The 21,088-nt window shown below is 42.0% G+C and overlaps 1 protein-coding gene across 2 annotated transcripts in view; it reads left to right on the top strand.

Moving 5' to 3' along the window:
* Window positions 1-21,088, top strand: part of BASP1 (brain abundant membrane attached signal protein 1) — an 82,413-nt gene that overhangs the window by 26,296 nt on the left and 35,029 nt on the right. Inside the window, exon 1 of one of the 2 annotated variants that reach the window (XM_037893307.2) lies at window positions 17,027-17,774. The exons of the other annotated variant lie outside the window; for it this stretch is intronic. Within the exon in view, the coding sequence (XP_037749235.2) occupies window positions 17,584-17,774 (191 nt within the window). The 5' untranslated portion in view covers window positions 17,027-17,583. Of the gene's footprint in view, window positions 1-17,026; window positions 17,775-21,088 lie in introns of those variants that run through there. 2 annotated transcript variants of the gene reach the window in all.

The raw sequence follows: 21,088 nt of genomic DNA, 5'->3' as shown, positions 1-21,088 counted from the left end.
GAGGCTAATCAAGCAATTACATGGCCATCTCTTGTACTAACTCATCAGTCATATCTACCCTACAATGACACCCAGTGCTAGATCTCTTCTACATGTGTACAGAGACTAGATTTTAAAAAAATATTACTACAGCTGTAATTTTTGAGAAACCAATTAGGAGAAAGCCTTCCTGTTCCAAACAATGAGTGAAAGCTGGACAACAGTTGGAAATATCCTAGCCTAGTAAATTTAGGCCATTGTCCATTCATTTTCTTTTAAGTCATTAAAATGAGTATCAATGTTTCAATACTAAAAACGGCTGCATAATACAGACTATTGAATGTCTTTATTCAGTTGTTTAAATTGAATAAAAAAGTACTGTACAGAATCCAGCTGAGAGTGTTTTTCATAGATATTAAGGTCAGAAGGGACCATTATGATCATCTAGTCTGACCTCCTGCACAATGCAGGCCACAGAATCTCACCCAGCCACTCCTGCAATAAACCTCTCACCTATGTCTGAGCTACTGAAGTCCTCAAATCATGGTTTAAAGACTTCAAGGTGCAGAGAATCCTCCAGCAAGTGACCGGTGCCCTATGCTGCAGAGGAAGGCAAAAAACCTCAGGGTCTCTTCCATTCTGCCCTGGAGGATAATTCCTTCCCAACCCCAAATATGGCAATCAGCTGAACCCTGAGCATGTGGGCAAGATTCACCAGCCAGATACCCAGAAAAGATTTCTCTGTAGTAACTCAGATCCCACCCCATCTAACATACCATCACAGGCCATGGGCATATTTACCATCAGTAGTGTGACAAAGTTCCTCCTCTACCTTGGTGGGTCCTGTGCTTATTGGCGGATTTTGCTTTACTCAGAGATTTATGGCAGCCCTCAGTTTGGCCACTTTCATGGCTTAAATCTGCCATTCACTCAGATAACCTCATCATTGGCCAGCATGGGGAAAAAAGAGTAAGAACAATCCCCGCAGTTTCTGCTGATCCATCATGTGGGTCAGGGACCAGCTCAGAGACCTTCACCTCTGGTGGAAGCTCCTGTGTTGGGTCAGGAGTTGGGAGGTTTGGGGGGAACCCGGGCCCACCCTCTACCTCGGGTTCCAGCCCAGGGCCTTGTGGACTGCAGCTGTCTAGAGTGCCTTCTGGAACAGCTGCACAACAGCTACAATTCCCTGGGCTACTTCCCTTTGGCCTCCACCCAACACCTTCTTTGTCCTCACCACAGGACCTTCCTCCTGAGGTCTGTTAACGCTTGTACTCCTCAGTCCTCCAGCAGCACGTCCTCTCACTCCCAGCTCCTTATGCGCACCACAAACTGAAGTGAGCTCCTTTTTTTAAAAACCCAGGTGCCCTGATTACCCTGCCTGTCTTAATTGATTCTGGCAGCTTCTTGATTGGCTGCAGGTGTTCTAATCAGCCTGTCTGCCTGAATTGTTTCCAGAAAGTTCCTGATTGTTCTGGAAGCTTCCCTGTTACCTTACCCTGGAAAAAGGGACCTACCTAACCTGGGGCTAATATATCTGCCTTCAAGCACTCTCTTGTAGCATCTGGTCTGTCCCTGTCACAATACTTAAAGGTCAGTTAATTGCCAGAATCATGTTATCCCATCATACCTTCTCCTCCATAAACTTATCGAGTTTAATCTTGAAGCCAGATAGGTCTTGCCCCCACTGTTTCCCTTGGAAGGCTGTTCCAGAACTTCACTCCTCTGATGGTTAGAAACCTTCATCTAATTTCAAATCTAAACTTCCGGATGGCCAGTTTATATCCATTTGTTCTTGTGTCCACATTGGTACTGAGCTTAAATAATTCCTCTCACTCTCTGGTATTTATCCCTCTGATATATTTATAGAGAGCAATCATATCTCCCCTCAGCCTTCTTTTAGTTAGACTAAACAAGCCAAGCTCCTTGAGTCTCCTTTCATAAGACAGGTTTTCCATTCCTCGGCTCATCCTAGTAGCCCTTCTCTGTACCTGTTCCAGTTTGAATTCATCCTTGTTAAACATGGGAGACCAGAACTGCACATAATATTCCAGTGAGGTCTCACCAGTGCCTTGTATAATGGTACTAACACCTCCTTATCTCTACTGGAAATACCTCGCCTGACGCATCCCAAGACCGCATTAGCTTTTTTTACTGCCATATCACATGGGTTGCTCATAGTCATCCCGTGGTCAACCAATACTCCGAGGTCCTTCTCCTCCTCCGTTACTTCTAATTGATGCGTCCCCAGCTTTTAACTAAAATTCTTGTTATTAATCCCTAAATGCATAATCTTACACTTCTCACTATTAAATTTCATCCTATTACTATTACTCTAGTTTACAAGGTTATCCAGATCCTCCTGTATGATATCCTGGTCCTTCTCTAAATTGGCAATGCCTCCCAGCTTTGTGTTATCCGAAAACTTGATTAGCACACTCCTACTTTTTGTGCCGAGCTCAGTAATAAAAAGATTGGTCCCCAAACCGATCCCTGAGGAACTCCACTGGTAACCTCCCTCCAGCCTGACAGTTCACCTTTCAGTAGTACCTGTTGTAGTCTCCCCTCTAATCAATTCCTTATCCACCTTTCAATTTTCATATTGATCCCCATCTTTTCCAATTTAACTAATAATTCCCCATGTGGCACTGTATCAAAAGCCTTACTGAAATCTAGGTAAATTAGATCCATTGCGTTTCCTTTGTCTAAAAAATCTGTTACTTTCTCAAAGAAGGAGATCAGGTTGGTTTGGCACGATCTACCTTTTGTAAAACCATGTTGTATTTTGTCCCATTTACCATTAACCTCAATGTCCTTAACTACTTTCTCCTTTAAAATTTTTTCCAAGACCTTGCATACTACATATGTTAAACTAACAGGCCTGTAGTTACCCTGTTCACGTTTTTTCCTTTCTTAAAAACAGGAACTATGTTAGCAATTCTCCAATCATACGGTACAACCCCCGAGTTTAGAGATTCATTAAAAATTCTTGCTAATGGGCTTGCAATTTCATGTGCCAATTCCTTTAATATTCTTGGATGAAGATTATCTGGGCCCCCCGATTTAGTCCCATTAAGCTGTTCGAGTTTTGCTTCTACCTCAGATATGGTAATATCTACCTCCATATAATCATTGCCATTTGTCATGCTACCATTATCCCTAAGATTCTCATTAGCCTCATTAAAGACTGAGGCAAAGTAGTTGTTTAGATATTGGGCCATGCCTAGATTATCCTTAACCTCCACTCCATCCTCAGTGTTTAGCGGTCCCACTTCTTCCTTCTTTGTTTTCTTCTTATTTATATGACTGTAGAACCTTTTACTATTGGTTTTAATTCCCTTTGGAAGGTCCAACTCTACTTGACTTTTAGCCTGTCTCACTTTAACCCTACATGTTCTGACCTGAATAAGGTAGCTTTCCTTGCTGATCCCTCCCATCTTCCAATCCCTGTATGCTTTCTGCTTTTTCTTAATCACCTCTCCGAGATGCTTGCTCATCCATCTTGGTCTCCAACTCCTGCCTATGAATTTTTTCCCCTTTCTTGGGATGCAGGCTTCCGATAGCTTCTGCAGCTTTGACTTGAAGTAATCCCAGGCCTCCTCTGCCTTTAGATCCATAAATCCTTCAGTCCAATCCACTTCCCTAACTAATTTTCTTAATTTTTGAAAGTCAGCCCTTTTGAAATCAAACCCTAGACACAGATTTATTTTTGTTTATCCTTCCATTCAGTTTGAACTGAATTAGCTCATGATCACTTGAGCCAAGGTTGTCCCCTACAACCATTTCTTCTCTGTGGTCCTCACTACTCACCAAAACCAAATCTAAAATGGCATCCCCTCTAGTCGGTTCAGCAACTACTTGACGAAGGAATCCATCAGCTATAACTTCCAGGAAAATCTGAGCCCTATTATTATTACTAGCATTTGTCCTCCAGTCTATATCTGGGAAGTTAGTCTCCCATGATTACGCAGTTTCCATTAGTATTTACTTCATTAAAAACATTAAAGAGGGCTCTATCTGTATCCAAATTAGATCCTGGCAGTCTGTAGCACACCCCAAGCACTATCACAGGGGGGGCTCTCATAGTTTTCTTCCCCAATGTGATTTTTGCCCAGACGGACTCTGTCTTATCCCTTCCATCGCTTCTTATTTCTTTACACTCTACCTCATCACTGATATACAGTGCTCCTCCACCACCTTTACCTTCTGTCTTTCCTAAACAGCACATACCCTTCAATACCTGTAGTCCAGTCATGACTACTATTCCACCATGTTTCTGTTACCCCTATAATATCTGGTTTCACTTCATGCACCAGTAGCTCTAGTTCAGGGGTTGGCAACCTATGGCACACGTGCCAAAGATGGCACGCAAGCCGATTTTTAATGGCACGCTGCTGCCAGCCGGGTCCCAGCCACCGGCCCCGCTCAGCCCGCTGCCGAACCCAAGCTGGGATCCCGGCAGGCAGCAGCATGCCATTAAAAAACATGCCCCCCCACCCCCCCCGCTGGGGCAGGGTGAAGAAGCTTGGTCCTGCCGGTGCTGCTGCAGACCAGGCAAGCTCCCTGCTCCCCTGCCTCTTCCCCCAGCTTGCTGGGTTCCTGCCCCTCCTCCTCTCCCTCCCTGCTGCCGATCAGCTGATGGCCCTTGCAGGGGACGGGGAGAAGTGGAGCCGCAGTGCACTCCCTGCCTGGGGGAGGAGGTGGAGAAGAAGTGGGGATGGGGCCATGGGGACGGGGGGGTGGAATCAGGGCGTATCCCCTCCAGCCTCCTACCATGAGCCTCTCGGGGCAAGGGGCTGGGAACACCCCCACGACCCCAGCCCACACCCCCAGCCCTCTGCCCTGACCCCAGCCCCCCCACACCCCATGTCCTGACTCTTGCATCCCCCACATTCCCACCCCCACCCTGAGCACCAAATGGGAGCTCCTGAACAACCCCCCCCACATTCCCATCTGCACCCCTTGCACCAAATGGGAGCTGCCCAGGTAAGCGCTCCACCCCCAAACCTCCTGCCCCAAACCTGAGCCCCCTCCCTCATTATAGCTCCTGGCCAGACCCTACACCCCAACCCCCAGCCTGCTCCTTCACCCCCAGCTCTGTGCTCAGTGCACTCCCACCCTTAGCTCAGGGCAGAGAGAGAGGAAGAGAATGGGCTAGAACCAGGGAGAAGGTAGTACCCACTGTATATGGGCAGGGCAAGGATTTCAGACCGGCAGCGGGCTGAGTGGGGCTGGCAGCCGGGATCCTGGCTGGCAGGAACTGGCGGACGGAACCCCAGATCGGCAGCGGGCTGAGTGTCAGCAGGCTGAGCCGCTCAGCCCACTGCCGGTCTGGGGTTCTGGCTGCCGGCCCCTTGCCAGCCAGGTTCCTGGCCGCAGGCCCCGCTCAGCCTGCTGCCGGCCTAAGTGAATGGAACCCCAGGCTGGCAGCGGGCTGAGTGGGCAGGCGGCGTAAGTTCAGCATTTTAATTTAATTTTAAATGAAGCTTCTTAAACATTTTGAAAACCTTGTTTACTTTACATATGACAATAGTTTAGTTATATAATATATAGACTTATAGAGAGAGACCTTCTAAAAAATGTTAAGATGTATTACTGACATGCGAAACATTAAATTAGAGTGAATAAATGAAGACTCGGTATACCACTTCTGAAAGGTTGCTGACCCCTGCTCTAGTTCCTCCATTTTGTTACCTAGGCTCCTCGCATTGGTGTACAAATATCTTAATTTTTGCTGTTTGGCCTTGGTCACATTCTTTACCCGATTAGGCCCGGTCATTCTACAGCCAGTATGACCTATTAGACTGGTATCCACACTGCCCTTCCTCCTTATGTCCATTCTCGTACCCACGGCTGTATCCTTTCTTACTTTGAGAGGGAAGAAAACAATGTTAAAATCCGGCGTGGAGATTACCTGGACATCTGCCAACCATCTCCCCCAAATTCCTAGTTTAAAGCTCTCTTAATCAGTTCTGCCAGCCTCCATCCTAGAAGTCTATTTCCTTCCCTACTCAGATGAAGTCCATCCCGAGAGAACTGTCCTCTGTCCATGAATGCCTCCCAGTGGCCATATAATCCCAAAGCCCTCCTTATAGCACCACTAGCTGAGTCATCTGTTGATAAGTCATAATCTTGTAACACCTTTGTTCCCCTTCTCTAGGAACAGGCAGAATCCCACTGAAGATCACCCGAGCCTCGATTTCCTTAAGCGTCTTCCCCAGCCTGGCATAGTCTCCCTTGATACGTTCCAGCGAGAATCTAGCCGTATCATTTGTTCCCACATGAAGGACTATCAGTGGATTCCTTCTCGCTCCCTTTAGAATCCTCTTCAACCTCAGGGCCACATCCTGTGTCTTAGCACCTGGAAGACAGCACACCCTTCTATTCTCTGGATCAGCTGTGGTTACAGGCCTGTCCATTCTTCTCAGTGAGGAGTCCCCGATCACATAGACCTGCCTTTTCCTGGTGACGGTGTGATTCTCCGGTCTATCCCATGTTCCTTCTGGCTGCAAGTTCTTTCCATTCCTATTCTCCCTTGTAATCCTCTTCAACCCATGCTGTATCCTCCTGGGGCTCATATTTGGTGTAGTCTCCATTGACTCTTCTCCTTTTCCTATAGGACTAGCCGCTCTTCTCTTCTTCCTTGCCCTTCTACCTTCAGTGACCACCTGCTGAGCCCCTTCTTCATTTTCCAACTCTGTAAACCTGTTCTTGAGCTCTATTTCTCCTTCACTTGCCCGTCTTTTCCTCTGCCTGGTTCTCTTAGTCACATGCTTCCACTGTCCATAGACATGTAATGCAAAATACGTTGAATGCGTCTTCTCTAATTTTATTTAAATACTTTGATTTGGTGAGCTTAGCTCTCTATAAATGGCTATACATTCTAAATTTTTAAAATGAGTCCGAACTTTTAAATTACTGAATACTTAAAATTTTTATCCATATGTTGACTTGAGAAATTGAAGGGGAGGGGTCTCATTCTATCCAGCTCATTCATTATATTAGACATGGACTGGTGCACAGGTCTTGTATAAATGAATGACATGAGTGATTTTCAATCTCTAATATAAATACTGACTTCGCAGGAGCCAGTTCTCTAATATGGCTCATACATGTGCAATACTGTTATATCATCATATATCCTATCATATCATATAATGGTGTTTTAGGACTCTGGCTCCAAATCACTTGAGGCGCTAGTCACTAATTGATAGTACTGCCTATCCATAAAACACACTTTGCTTGGCTCCCAAAGAATAAGGGAACTTAATTACGTTAATGGTACAGTGTAATTTTATATTTAGATGACAAGTACTATATAGGTGAGCATATTTGTTTCCATTTTGTATGTCACGGATATTAATCTATTAATAATAATGGTCTAAGATGAAATTGAAGTTTTGCGACTAATGTTTCAGGAGATTGTGATCAGATGGAGTAATCCAGTATACTGCTTGATTAAGGCAATATGTGAATGCCCTTTAGGTGTGAGCTCAGATGGTTAGTCTGAGCTGCCACCTGTGCCACAATGTCCACGCTGCTATTTTTAGTGTGCTATCTTGAGCTAAGATTGTGTGAGTCTGTCTACCCAGGCTGGGACACCTCTCAGCTGCAGTGTAGACATATGCTTAAGGGCCTGATTCAAAACTTGAAATCAATTGAAAGACTTTTATTGACTTCAGTGGGTTTTTGATCAGGCCCAAATGGCTGTTATGGCTTTTCATAGTAAGAAGGTTGGGTGGGTAAAAGGAGCCTTTTGTGAGAACCGGAAGAAACAGATTCTATATAAATTTTTTATTAGAACACCACTTTAATAGTGTCTGGTCACTACAAAAATCTAGCGTGGATGTGAACAGTCCCCTGCACTCTTTTGGAAGAACAAACATTTCTTTCTAAATCACAACAAAGTGAGTTTCCGGTGTGGGTCAAATGCAAATCTCGTTTATGAAAAAGCCGCTAACGACAACTTCATTTTTAATCTCAATGAAAGAGGCTCCTCAGTGACCCCTGAAGGCATGCCAATGGAATCTTCCAGCATATGCCTCAGTAAACAACAAATGATTCAGTGAGGTGCTCTAACAAAGATTGATGTGTCCACCCAATTAGAGGGATATAAAGAGTTCTCCGTTGAAATTCTGAGTTCATTTAGGTTGCTCTGTCGTTTCCACAAACTAACGCTAAAGCGCTGCTTGAAGGATATTGTTGGCATCAACAACTGACTTGTGCGTTAATTCTTCTATATAACGAGTGTTTATTCTATCCATGCTGAAACAGCTACTTTAAAAAAAAAAATAAATCTGAATATTGGAATGAAGCCAGCCATTTCTCTCAATTCAAGGACTAAGTACAAGAGCTTCCCTATAGCATTGCTATAAAAACAGCTGAGAAGGCTCTTAAACTATAAACACCTATTTTCAGGTGCTTATAACTTCCAAAATTTACTTTTTGGAGCCCAAGTTTCTCATGCCAAAAATATGTGGTTTTGGTTTCTGTGCGTGGAATGCTCTTGGCACAATGAGGTTAACTCAAGTGGTCAGGTGGAGTTCTGAAAATCAGAACTTTCAAACTGTTTCCTTTTTCTTTTGGAACATTTCTTCCATTTTCCATTTTAGCCCAAAGTGTTGACTTGTATTGCTTCAGAATGAGTTTCCTCATGCCATCTTAATAGAAAATGAGAAATAAAGGCCATTTTCTCTAACTATAGAGAATATTTCCATTCCTGAACAAGCACACTATGTGTCTTTTATAGAACAATATTTAAAGCAGTCATATGAGGGACATTAGGCAGGATATTACCAAAATACAACAAGCCACACAGAGATCAGGTTACGTTTTGTTGTTTCAGCCAGGTACTCAGTTGTGTGAGTCCTACATTAGCGCCTGAAGCGCTTCAGGATATGCTCTTAAGTCTTGTAGACACTCTTTAAGCCTTCAGTGTGACAAAATGTTGCAATTAAAGATGTACTACCTTAACTACGGTTCCAGCAAAAGAAAGTACATCATGTGCTGTACAGGGTGCACGGAAAGTTCAGAAATACATGACATTGGTATGTGTGTAATTCTGTTTCCCAGACTACAAATGAAACACTAACTTGTGAAGCAAATAATCTAAATCTATCAGCAAACCATTACAATATAGCACCTCAAAAGAAGAGCAGCTGATCTGCTTTTTACTTGTAAACCAGTGAGGAACCTGCATACATGTAGGATGATGGACCTATTGGGTTGTGACAGATAGATGTGTGGACCTCCTCTCTGTAGAGAATGAGATAACTATTTCTGAGGCGTTTTTTTATGTGCAGTTCTTACCTTAATTATGATCATCAGTGATTTAATTCAGATACAATTATAAATCCTTCATATGCGCAGCATTTTGCAGGACCAGCTAACATAAGTCTTTGACTATTAAAAAACAAACACACACATTTTCCCTAAAAGAAAATCTACCAAGTCTCTTCTGAACCCTTTTGTCATAATGTGTATTTGTCTTTACAATGGAAGAGGAAATTAATACTCCAAAACACATCATCAGCATTTAATCAAAGGCCCTAATATCTCATTCTGTTACTTACAGATTATAGAGAAGTTGAACACTTAAATGATAAACTCCTGAGGTATAAATAGACCATTACTGGAGGATCCTTTATGAAACAACATGAAAACTAAGCGTGAGATAAACAGAAAGAAAGATATACTGTAATGTATAGTCCTTACCTTTTTCATACAATAAAAGTTCATTGTGATGGGGTATACAACCCCACACTGGGCTGGAAAGGGTTAAAGGACAGTACTGGGCCCAAGTAGCCCCCCACCTCTGGCCCTGCACATTATTAACTGGGTTGAAAAAGGAGGAACCCAGCTCAGAATGGGGAGGCTGAAGCTGAGGGTTCCTGAGAAAGGGGCCGGAGAAGCCTCCCTGAGGGAACAGTACTATATGCTGAGCGCAGTTGGGGTTGATCGTTTGGTTTCTTTTTCTTTTACCTGGGACCAGAAGCTGAGGGAGGAAAGCAGCAGGAGGAGGTGACCCAGGGAGGGTAACTTAGAGACCCCTTCAGAGGCTAAACATCTAGGGCCCTGGGTCAGATCCTGGTGGAGTAGGCAGGTCTTGGCTCCCCTCCCACTGCCCCAACTACTGTGTGGGTGCCAGTCACTAGGCTACCAAGCCCTCCCAAGGACCCTATTGCAATTATACAATATAAAAACAATTCACTTAACTTACTTTAAACATGTCAGATCCTCCCCTCTGCTTTTTAAGTAAACTGAAGCCAGCAATTGTAAAGCCTGATGCAGGCTTTCTCCTCAACAAGCTTAGCCTATTTTGCTTGGATTGGCCTATTCTTGACTTTTAGGTTCAACAGAGGACTGTCGTGTTAATGGATTCCCTATGTGCCAGATTATTTTTTTTAACTTTTTTTGTTTCCATTGTTTATGGAGTTGTGGGTCACTGACCCACTAGCAATTCAGTAATATACGACTCAGAGGTCCAAAGTGTAGATATTGGTCTTGAGTCATTGGCCTTTGTGACCATAAGCTTATTTGCTGTTGTCTAGTCACAGTCATGGTTGCCAAGTATGCCTGCATGCCAAAGCCTTGAGTATATAAATGAACCAATGTGTGTTTAATATTGAGGTTTTTTTTGTTTAAGGCTTTGGCACAGGAAACTGCTGAAACTAAAATTCTGAATTAATTTCAGAAACACCATATAGCAGTGGTGACTGAAATACCATCTTTAAGGATGAATAATTCTAATGGAATCAGATTAAACATTCTGTAGGTTGGAATTCATGCATCTGAGGCTACTTCATTGCACTTCACATTCATTTAAAAAATACTTACAGTTAGAGGTCTGGTCTCTTTTGTCGCTATATGTTACTTGCTTACATGTGTTAATTCCTACTGCATCATACCTTCCCGTCCCTGAAGATGTAGTAATGAGTGCACTGTTACCTGGTAGGCATACAATTAAATGCCTTAACAATTGCAGAGTATCCTAGAACAAGCAGCTGCTCTTTTGAGTTGGCCAGTGGCCACTTTGTCAACTGGATCTTGTTGAAATTGTCCTGTGGGTCAGTTAACTCCCTGGGTTTGATTTTTTTTTTTTCTACTTATGGTTAATTATTTTCTAAATGAATACTCAGAGCAGGAGTTTCAAATCCTCCATAGGATTTGGATTAGCCCCATTATTGGAGTTTTAATTTGTAAATGCCTTGTTTTTAAATATTTGGAGGAAAATTCTTTCATATATTTTTCATTATGTGCCCCAAATACTAGGCCAGACACAACGTGTAAGCTTGAATGTACAAAATAGAACTTAACCAATTTAGTTTCAGTGAGAGAATTCAGACCTTAATTCTCTCAGTCCTACTCTGCTGCATGCAAAAGTTTATAATTTTTATATTTCAGTTTATATTTCTAATATAAAATTCTAACCGGTAACTAGGCTCCAGGCATCATTTAACTCCACTTTGTCAATTACAATCTCTTTCCCCAGGGCAGCTTTTGTTCCTCCAAGAGGACATTTGCTGCAGCAGATCTTTCTTTTTGCACCTTGGCTTTCATTTTCTATTCGCAGGAGCAGGGGCCACTCTACCTAGAGGAAAACTAGGCAGCTGCCTGGGCTAGCACATTCTGCTTGAGGAAGTTGGGCCAAACCTGAATGGTGCCGTGATCCCCATGCACCAGGGTGCAGTGCCACTCTCACTCATGACAGAGGGTTGGCCAGGTCCAACCTGAGTGAGTGGTGATGTGACTTGATGCTCCCACTCCTACCATAACCACGGAACCATCAGAAGGCTTGCTGTGCCTCCCCACCTCTGAAAGTTAAATAGTGACCGTAATATAATAACATTTAACATTCCTGTGGTGGGAAGAACACCTCAACAGCCCAACAGTGTGGCATTTAATTTCAGAAAGGGGAATATGCAAAAATGAGGAGGTTAGTTAAACAGAAATTAAAAGGTACAGTGACTAGAGTGAAATCCCTGCAAGCTGCATGGACACTTTTCAAAGACACCATAATAGAGGCACAACTTAAACTTATGTAACCCTTCTGCCAGGCAAAAGTTGATAGCAGCAAGGGCCGGGTTCAGTACACAGGGGTTCCCTCTCATCAAAGCAAATGCAAAACTGGCTCGAGCCCCCACCCAGTGACCTGGGAAAATGCTACACACCCCCTGGGCACCTCAAAGAGGCAATACTTCCCCTCTCGCAAGCACAGAGTCTCGGTGTAGCAGAGAATCTTTAATAACATGAGGTAAACGACATCAGCATTAAATTGGGGAAACACCACAACTAGTGTTAATTAACCAAACCATAAGCAAAGACCCACCCCAGCAAATTGGGCCACATCCTTTCCCTCGGGTTCTTGAGTCCCAGAACCCAAACGTCTCGAGTCCAGCAATCCACAAATCACCCAAAGGTCAAAAAGTCCAGCCCCAGAGTTCAAAAGTTCATCTGCAGAGTGTTGCTCCCCAGTCTGGCTAAAATGTGCCTGTGTGTGGGGGGAAAGAGGTAAGGGGCACCTTACGTGTCCTGAAGCTGACTGCCCCACAGGGCTCTGCTCTGCTCCGCTGTCTCACGAACGGCTCCGCTCCACCACGACTGGCTCCGCTCTGCACAGCTCGCCGTCTCATGAACGCTCCTCTGTCTCACGAACAGCTCCGCTCTGCACAGCTCGCCTCGCCGTCTCATGAACACTCCGCCAGCCTATCCACGAACAGCACCACTGCACTCTAGTTCTTCCGGCTCCCCACTACTTGACACAGTGCTCAGTGATTTCAGCTCATAGTAGTGGGAGCCTTAGTGCTGGTGCACCATAAGGCCAAAGTGAATTCAGCACAGTACCTGTAGCAAGACTCTTAATAGACCCAAAATTAGCTCTAACATTCTACAGTGGAGAGAGACAGAGGTGCAATTGGTGTTTCAGGCCCTCACAAAGGGGCCCACACCACCAGGTACAAATACCTGTCTCAAACCTCTCTCAATTCACAGAGTTTTGGAACCCATGTCCCTTGCCTAGCGAGTGCTACTTAGATGATGGTGAGTCCTTCCATCATAACAAAAGGCCAAGTACAGTTCCCAGCACAGTTCCCATAATCAGGATAATAACAATTTATTCTTCCCGCCCCAATAACAGAGACACTGGGGATCCCACAACAGCCAAAGTGTCCATTTGGGCAGTTATGGCCTCATTCTAGGCAGGGTGGGTGTGCCTATGCAAATGAGATCAGCCCCTGAAGTTCTTTTCCACAGCTTGCCACACCTCACCACCAGATGTCAGGGTAGAGCTCATCCTGACTCTGCTTACACGTATACCCCAAATTAAAAAACACAGTAAAAGAACTAAAGAAGAGCCATTGTGGCTTAACAGCCATGTAAAAGAAGCAGTGAGAGATAAAAAGGCATCTTTTAAAAAGTGGAAGTCAAATCCTAGTGAGGTAAATAGAAAAGAGCATAAACACTGCCAAATTAAATGTAAAAATGTAATAAGAAAAGCAAAAAAGGAGTTTGAAGAACAGCTAGCCAAAAGCTCAAAAGGTAATAACAAAATGTTTTTTAAGTACATCAGAAGTAGGAAGCCTGCTAAACAATCAGTGGGGCCCCTGGACGATCAGGACACGAAAGGAGCACTTAAAGATGATAAAGTCATCACCGAGAAACTAAATGAATTTTTTGCTTCAGTCTTCACGGCTGAGGATGTTAGGGAGATTCCCAAACCTGAGCTGTCTTTTGTAGGTGACAAATCTGAGGAATTATCACAGATTGAAGTATCGCTTGAGGAGGTTTTAGAATTAATTGAGAAACTTAACAGTAGCAAGTCACTGGGACCAGATGGCATTCACCCAAGAGTTCTGAAAGAACTCAAAAGTGAAATTGTGGAACTATTAACTATGGTTTGTAACCTGTCCTTTAAATCAGCTACTGTACCCAATGACTGGAAGATAGCTAATGTAACGCCAATATTTAAGAAGGGCTCTAGAGGTTTATCCTGGCAATTACAGACCAGTAAGTCGAACGTCAGTACTGGGCAAATTAGTTGAATCAATAGTAAAAAATAAAATTGTCAGACACATAGAAGAGCATAAATTGTTGCGCAAAAGTCAACATGGTTTCTGTAAAGGGAGATAGTGAAGACCAAAGCAGACTGTAAAGAACTTCAAAAAGATCTCACAAAACTAAGTGATTGGGCAACAAAATGGCAAATGAAATTTAATGTGGATAAATGTAAAGTAATGCACATTGGAAAAATTAATCCCAACTATACATACAATATGATGGGGGGTTAATTTACCTACAACTAATCAGGAGAAAGATCTTGGGGGTCATCATGGATAGTTCTCTGAAGACATCCATGCAGTGTGCAGTGGCAGTCAAAAAAGCAAATGGGATGTTAGGAATCATTAAAACAAGTAATAGAGAATAAAACGGAAAATATCGTATTGCCCTTATATAAATCCATGGTACGCCCACATCTTGAATACTGCGTACAGATATGGTCCCCTCAACTCAAAAAAGATATACTGGCGTTAGAAAAGGGCAACTAAAATTATTAGGGGTTTGGATTGGGTCCCATATGAGGAGAGATTAAAGAGGCTAGGACTTTTCAGCTTGGAAAAGAGGAGACTAAGGGGGGATATGATAGAGGTATATAAGATCATGAGTGGTGTGGAGAAAGTGAATAAGGAAAAGTTATTTACTTGTTCCCATAATATAAGAACATGGGGCCACCAAATGAAATTAATGGAGAGCAGGTTTAAAACAAATAAAAGAAAGTTCTTCACTCAGCACACAGTTAACCTGTGGAACTCCTTGCCTGAGGAGGTTGTGAAGGCTAGGACTATAACAGGGTTTAAAAGAGAACTAGATAAATTCATGGAGGTTAAGTCCATTAATGGGCTCTGTTTGTCAGAGGGTGGAGATGGATGGCAGGAGAGAGATCACTAGATTATTACCTGTTAAATTCACTCCCTCTGGGGCACCTGGCATTGGCCACTGTCGGTAGACAGGATACTGGGCTGGATGGACCTTTGGTCTGACCCAGTATAGTTCTTATGTTCTTGTTAGAGGAACCTCTCTTCTGGGGATAAATAGAAAGGTGGCACACTACAGTTTTGCCTAGGCAGCCTTTGGTCAGGAATGACCGACACCATCAAGCATGCAAACTCTTGTCATTTTTTCCTTTTTTTTTTTAAAAAACCAAACCCATTGCTGCAGTTGTCATTGTCAAGCAGGGTGGATAGATGTATATCAAAATGATTTAAATAATCAATTTTAATCAGCAAGCCAGAAACCCTGATTTAAATATTCACTTTTTAATTGTGATTTTTATTTGTACTTTTTAGCGATTTTTCTAAAGAAAGTTTGATTCTTATTCATTGATAACCATTACAATATGTTGATTTGCCACTAAAACATAGCCTTTACACTAAATTTGGTGCTTCTTTTTACTAAAAATCGGGAAGAGTCATTAAATGTGTACACATTTTATATAAGCAGTTATATAGGTTAACTTATATCTATTCAGATTCTCAATTTTTACATGGTGAAAGATGCATTTTTTATTTACTAGACAATAAACTTGTTTTTTGTGTGATTTGTGTCAAGTTCTATTTGAATGGAAATTAAAATTCAATTGCACAAAATCAGGATTTTAATTTTTTAAAATTAAATAAAAGTACCTTAAATGAGCTGGATACATGAGGGGGAAAAAGGCTATCTCAACATGTTTTGCATGTTATCTGTAGTTACTGAATAGAACTGATTGTTTCTGATCACCCTGTCCTTCAAAATTTTCAAACTAGTAGATCTCATCCTTTCATACCTAGGTTTTTATTCACCGATTGGAAAAGGGAAAGAATCTTTCCTGCTTTTTCAACTCCCAATTGGTTTTTCAACTTTTAGTGAACTAGTCACTAAACTGAATTAGTTGAATAATCTGAAATGAAAAATAGTCTCTCTGCACCTGCAGAACAGGTTGATGTCAAAAGCTGATTTCGCATTTCAACAAACTCTGTAGTTTCAGGTGCTTGGCCAGCGACTGCCACCAGTTCAGTGGTTTAACTTCCTTTAAAACTTGGCAGCAAACACATTGCTTAATAGTATTTTAGGATGTAATAGATTATAATAAATTTAGGCTTTAACATATGTTGTCAATTTCAAATTTAATTTTAAATGTTTATTCTTAAATAAGCCTATGTAAAACTCTAACGCCACTCACCTCCAGCTATTGTCTACCCATTGGCTGATTGGGAGCTGAGAGTTGATTAGGTTCTGGTCAGGTCCCCTCCAGCAGTGGGCAAGGGTAGGGTACACCTCAACCAAAGCAGATGAAGTAAGAAGACCTGGGTAGTGTTCTGTACTGGTACGATGGGCAGCCAAGCTAGATTTGAGTGGCGTTATGACCCAGCACATGGACTCCTGCTCCCAGTCCTGGGTTGCACTCCATGAGTTTTCAGGAGATAAGCATCAGTATGTGAGATAGGGTTCAAATGCATGAATCTCACAACTCAGTTGTGAGACCTAAGGTGTTTGCTGATTGCACTTAGAAGCTGTAACCTATTATAAACCATTTGTCCCTTCTGTTAGGATATGGATTAGTGACCTAACCTCCCAGGCTGAATCTTTGATCTGCAGACATTTCTTACAAAAACTTTCAGTTGAGATTTATTCTCCTATTGAGTGGCAGCTGTACCAAAGTTATAAACTGCCTTATCTGCTACTTGATTACTTTGACCCACTTCTATCAAATGTATAAGCTTCCATTTGGAAGTTGGAGCCAGATTGTGAAAATAGTAGGGGAATGGAGCCTTAGTTTTGGAGAAGCTTTGAAAATATGTAATGACTAGGGCTGTAGTGGATTTGATGTCCTGGCATGCAAAACAAGACTCTCCTACTAGCTCATGCTAAGTCAGTTTAAGCACTAATAGTTGTATTTATTATAGTAGATCAGGAATGCCAAACACAAGCCTGGCTCCAGCTACTAAGTACTTCAGTCTGGACTGGATTGCCAAGCAGTTATAAATTCTTTCTCTGGCTTTCAGGCGGCTGTTGCATTGACTTTGCACTGCTGGAAGCAAGACCATCTAGCACGTGACTGAGAGAAAGCCTAAACCTTTTCTCAAACCATTAATTCTGCTGTGAATGCACAACTCATATGGAGAGGGAGCCTTCATTAATTTATTTCAAAGACTAGAGGATACAATTTCAGGAGCAGACTTGCTGCAGAATGGAAGAAACATGCTCCTAGATCTGGCCACCTACTAACTGCAGTGGAACAAAAGTAGCAGTTGGCTTAAATAAGATTGGTGCCTTCGCAAGCGAGTGTGGCAACTTGTAGTTAAGATCTCTGGAGTTTCTTTTAGTTCTGTTTGTGTCTGTGTAACAACGGATTTTTTGACAAGCTCTTGTTTCTGGGCTGCTCAGAACTGATGATCTATTCACTTATCTTTTGGTCATCTTACCACTGTTCTTTGCTTTGGAAACCAATTTACATAGGTGGTCTTCACAGTAAGAAGAAATAACATTATCATTACCTTCTCCTAGCAGCCCTAACAAAGTCCAAGGCTGAAGTATTTTTTGTTTTCACACTTCTATTGGCAGGTGCTGACAATGTGGCTCACCAATCAGGTGGAAATAGTCTTCTTCTGCTGCTGCCCCTATTTTTCTCTCTTTGGTAGGACAAGTGTGTGGGAAGGAAGCCTGTGTTCTTTTGCAATTTGGGGTTGGTTTGTTTGTTTCATGAGATTCCTAGCCAGAAGGTCTATCTTTGCCAATGCCAGAGCCAATCAAAGCGGAGCCAGGTGAGGTATTGAGAATTTAAGTTAATTGTTTACATGACTGATTTTTAATTATGGAAGACTGTAAATGTTGTGGAACTATTTGGAAAAAACCTTAGCTTGTTCTCTCTCCTTGGAGATCCTGATGGGAAAAGTTGCAAATATGCTACCAGTACTGCAGCTTACTTTCTCCCAGGATCCACTAAACACAGCTCACTAGCCTCTGTAGCCTCCCCGTCTACTTCCTCATGCTTTCACCATGCAGTGACGCGTGAAACGTCACTTGTACTTGTTTTGCTACTGGCACTAGAATTCTCACTGCTTGGGCTTTGACAAATATTTCCACTTTGCTTTGGGAGTCCACTTAGAAAGGTTAGGAACTTAGGAAGTCTCATCTATATGTGTGGAAAGTTGTAACGTGCACCAAATCTAGTTGATATAAAAGCATCCCATCTAGTATAGTTCAAGAGTGATATGCCACTTTAACATGTCAAGAATCCCTGGTGATTGTGTGTTTTGAAGATGTGTGGGAGCTGTAGATATTTGACTTTACAGGTCTGTTCCTTAAAAGATATGTATGTACTTTAGTACTTGAATGGTAGTTCAACATTAGGATTAATGATTACCGAATGACCTACATGAGTCTTATTCTGTTAGACCTCTCTTAAAAAGTGCGCTGGGCTAAAACAGGTTTTTGCAAAGTGTTAGGGCTTGTGTATTAAGGCTGTTTATGAAAATAAAATTGGTTGAGTTAAATGAAATGTCCAGAATATCAACCTGTTTGGGCCATCTATGAAATTATTTAAATCTAAAATCCAGTGGTGTCCCCAGGTTTTGAAATTTTTTTCTTTAACTTGCATTTATATTTTTTTCTTCTTGCTATGTAGTGAATACTATCAGTTTGAACTTCCTTTACCACTTTTCAATTAGCTTGTACACAGCTACATAGCAGAAACCATAAATGTACATTAAGATTACTTCACTGGCATCCAATTGCTTGCACTGACCCAATGCTACATTTTCTTTCTGCACAGGCGTTTGACTGTGAATTTCTGCTCTTTATGAACTATGCTCTGGGGAATGAACAAGAGGTAGCCATGTTGTAATGCTAAGAAAAACAGCAATTAAAATGTCTTTGTCTCTAAAACATTCTTAGCTCTCATTTGGATTATTCTGATTATCTTCTTGAAAATGGGTTGAAGGTTGGACTAAGGTGCTATTGTTTGTTCATTTACTTTAACTTTGACTATCCCTTAACTTCTTGGTGCTTGAAATCACATGGCCACCTTAAAAAGCCCTTCAGAATTTCACTTATGTGCAAACTTGAAAGATAACATTCCTACCTTCCTGCATAACAGGATCCTTGTGTAAATTGTAAGGTTAGGCAGACTTGGAATGGAAGACAACTGGAAGTTGTCTATTTGTGGCAAAATAGGAGGGGATGAATAACTGGCATAGCCAAGGCAGATACTGTGTCTTTTACTGAAAACACTTGTGTGTTTGAATTAAAACAAGGTCATGTTAACGTAAAAGTTCTGATTGTAGGGCAATACTGGGTTCTTAGGAATTATTAAGCTTCAGGTTATAAATTATCTGAATCACAACCAATTTGCAATCTTGTTGTCCTCCTCTTTGCAGGACAAAAAACTTCACGTAGACTGAGCCTAGGCTATCTTCTCACCTAGAGCTGGTGCATCCAGAACAGCAATGTGACACATAGCTGGGGCCTGATACAAAGTCCATTGAAGTCAATAGGAAAACTCCTGTTGACTTTAATGTCTCCTTGGTGAGAGGGAAGCTTGCACAGCCACTACCTATGCTGTACCTGTTCTGTATAGGGAACAGAAGACTTCATTCTTTGGTGAAGTCAACTGAACACCTTTTGCAGGTATTAAAAATTCATGTATGAACCTTTTATGTATCCACACAACCCAAACTTAGCAATGACAATGCAATTGTTAAACATTTGTGCCACATATGGGTTTATGAGCATGCATAAACTGTTGTGTTGGTAATACTTCACTATATACAGTTAGATGCTGCTATCTTCCTGGAATGTCATAAGGATACTTCTGAGAGTTTTTTTTTTTTTTTTTACTGAGGAGCTGTTTTTAAACACATTAAACTTTTCTTCAGATTACTGCTAATTTGTGTTTACAGGATAATTTGAAATCCTATCTCTGCTCTATAATATGTAGAGGTTAAAGTGTGGATTAATCTATTTATTGTTAAGGCAGGAACCGAACACTCAAGTGATCTTTAAATAGTAATATTTGATGTGAGAGTGTGATGGGAGGGTGTAATTAGATTGTTCATGAAAAGTAGGTTACTTGTCAATATTCTCAACAGCTGATTTTTGGGCCCTGATCCTGCAACATCTTGGTCAGGGCAGACTCCCTTTGAAGTCAATAGCATTATGGTATGGTATTTGTGTTGCAGGACTTAAAGGCCTTGAGAATCAGGCTAAATTTTATTGAAACTGATAGACTCCTATTGACTACAGTAGAAACGGGATTGGGGCCCTAAATCAGAATCCATTACAGTAGGTTGAACTTTACAACTGTTCAACAGCAGTAAGATTATATAGAAACTGTACTCTTGGCTTGCCAAACATTATCCAATTAGCTGACTCACAACATATTGAAGATCAAAAGGCGCTATACTTGAGACAATGTATTCTGTGTTTGGTGAAATATTTGATGAGGCTTATCTTGCTCTCTTAGTCACTGTTGGAAATAAGCATATTTTGAAGCATGGAACAAAAAATTGCTACCAAAAATTGTAAATATTCCGAGAAGCATTGTCTGGGAATGATTTTGGGAGAGAGCATGGGAAAAAGGGGGAAACATACATGGATATAAAGAGGGTTGATTGACCCCCTGCCTCCCCAAAAAAGGGGGGGGGGTATACTGTGTGGTAGTTATTTCTGTTGCAGCAGAAATGACTTTGTTACCCAGCCCAGTGAGCAAAATAAAAACAACGGCAAATCTGTCAGGAATAGCCTTTAGTGAGAAGCACTACTGCTCATTTGGATTGGAATTGGAACGATGGGGCCTGAAAAAGAACCTGGACTACGAGAAGCCACAGGCCTATCGCCTGTTGGTAATCACCTCTCCACCCATGAAACAGCCCTCCTTTGTTAACAAAGCATAGTCCGTCTCCAGTTAGTGTGGAAAGAGAAATCATAGGATCAGGCAACTTGTATACTCCATAAGGGAATGGGTGGGTATGTAAGAGGAGGGGCTGGTTTTCTATTATAGTACTGTAGTTAGAAACAGTGGGATTATTAATCCTTCAGAATAATTTCATTTAACCAAAGAAAAAAGGCTGATACCTAA

This window comes from Chelonia mydas, chromosome 2 (assembly GCF_015237465.2).
Source record: "Chelonia mydas isolate rCheMyd1 chromosome 2, rCheMyd1.pri.v2, whole genome shotgun sequence".
Taxonomy (NCBI): Eukaryota; Metazoa; Chordata; order Testudines; family Cheloniidae; genus Chelonia; species Chelonia mydas.
This window is presented reverse-complemented; position numbering and strand designations above follow the sequence as displayed.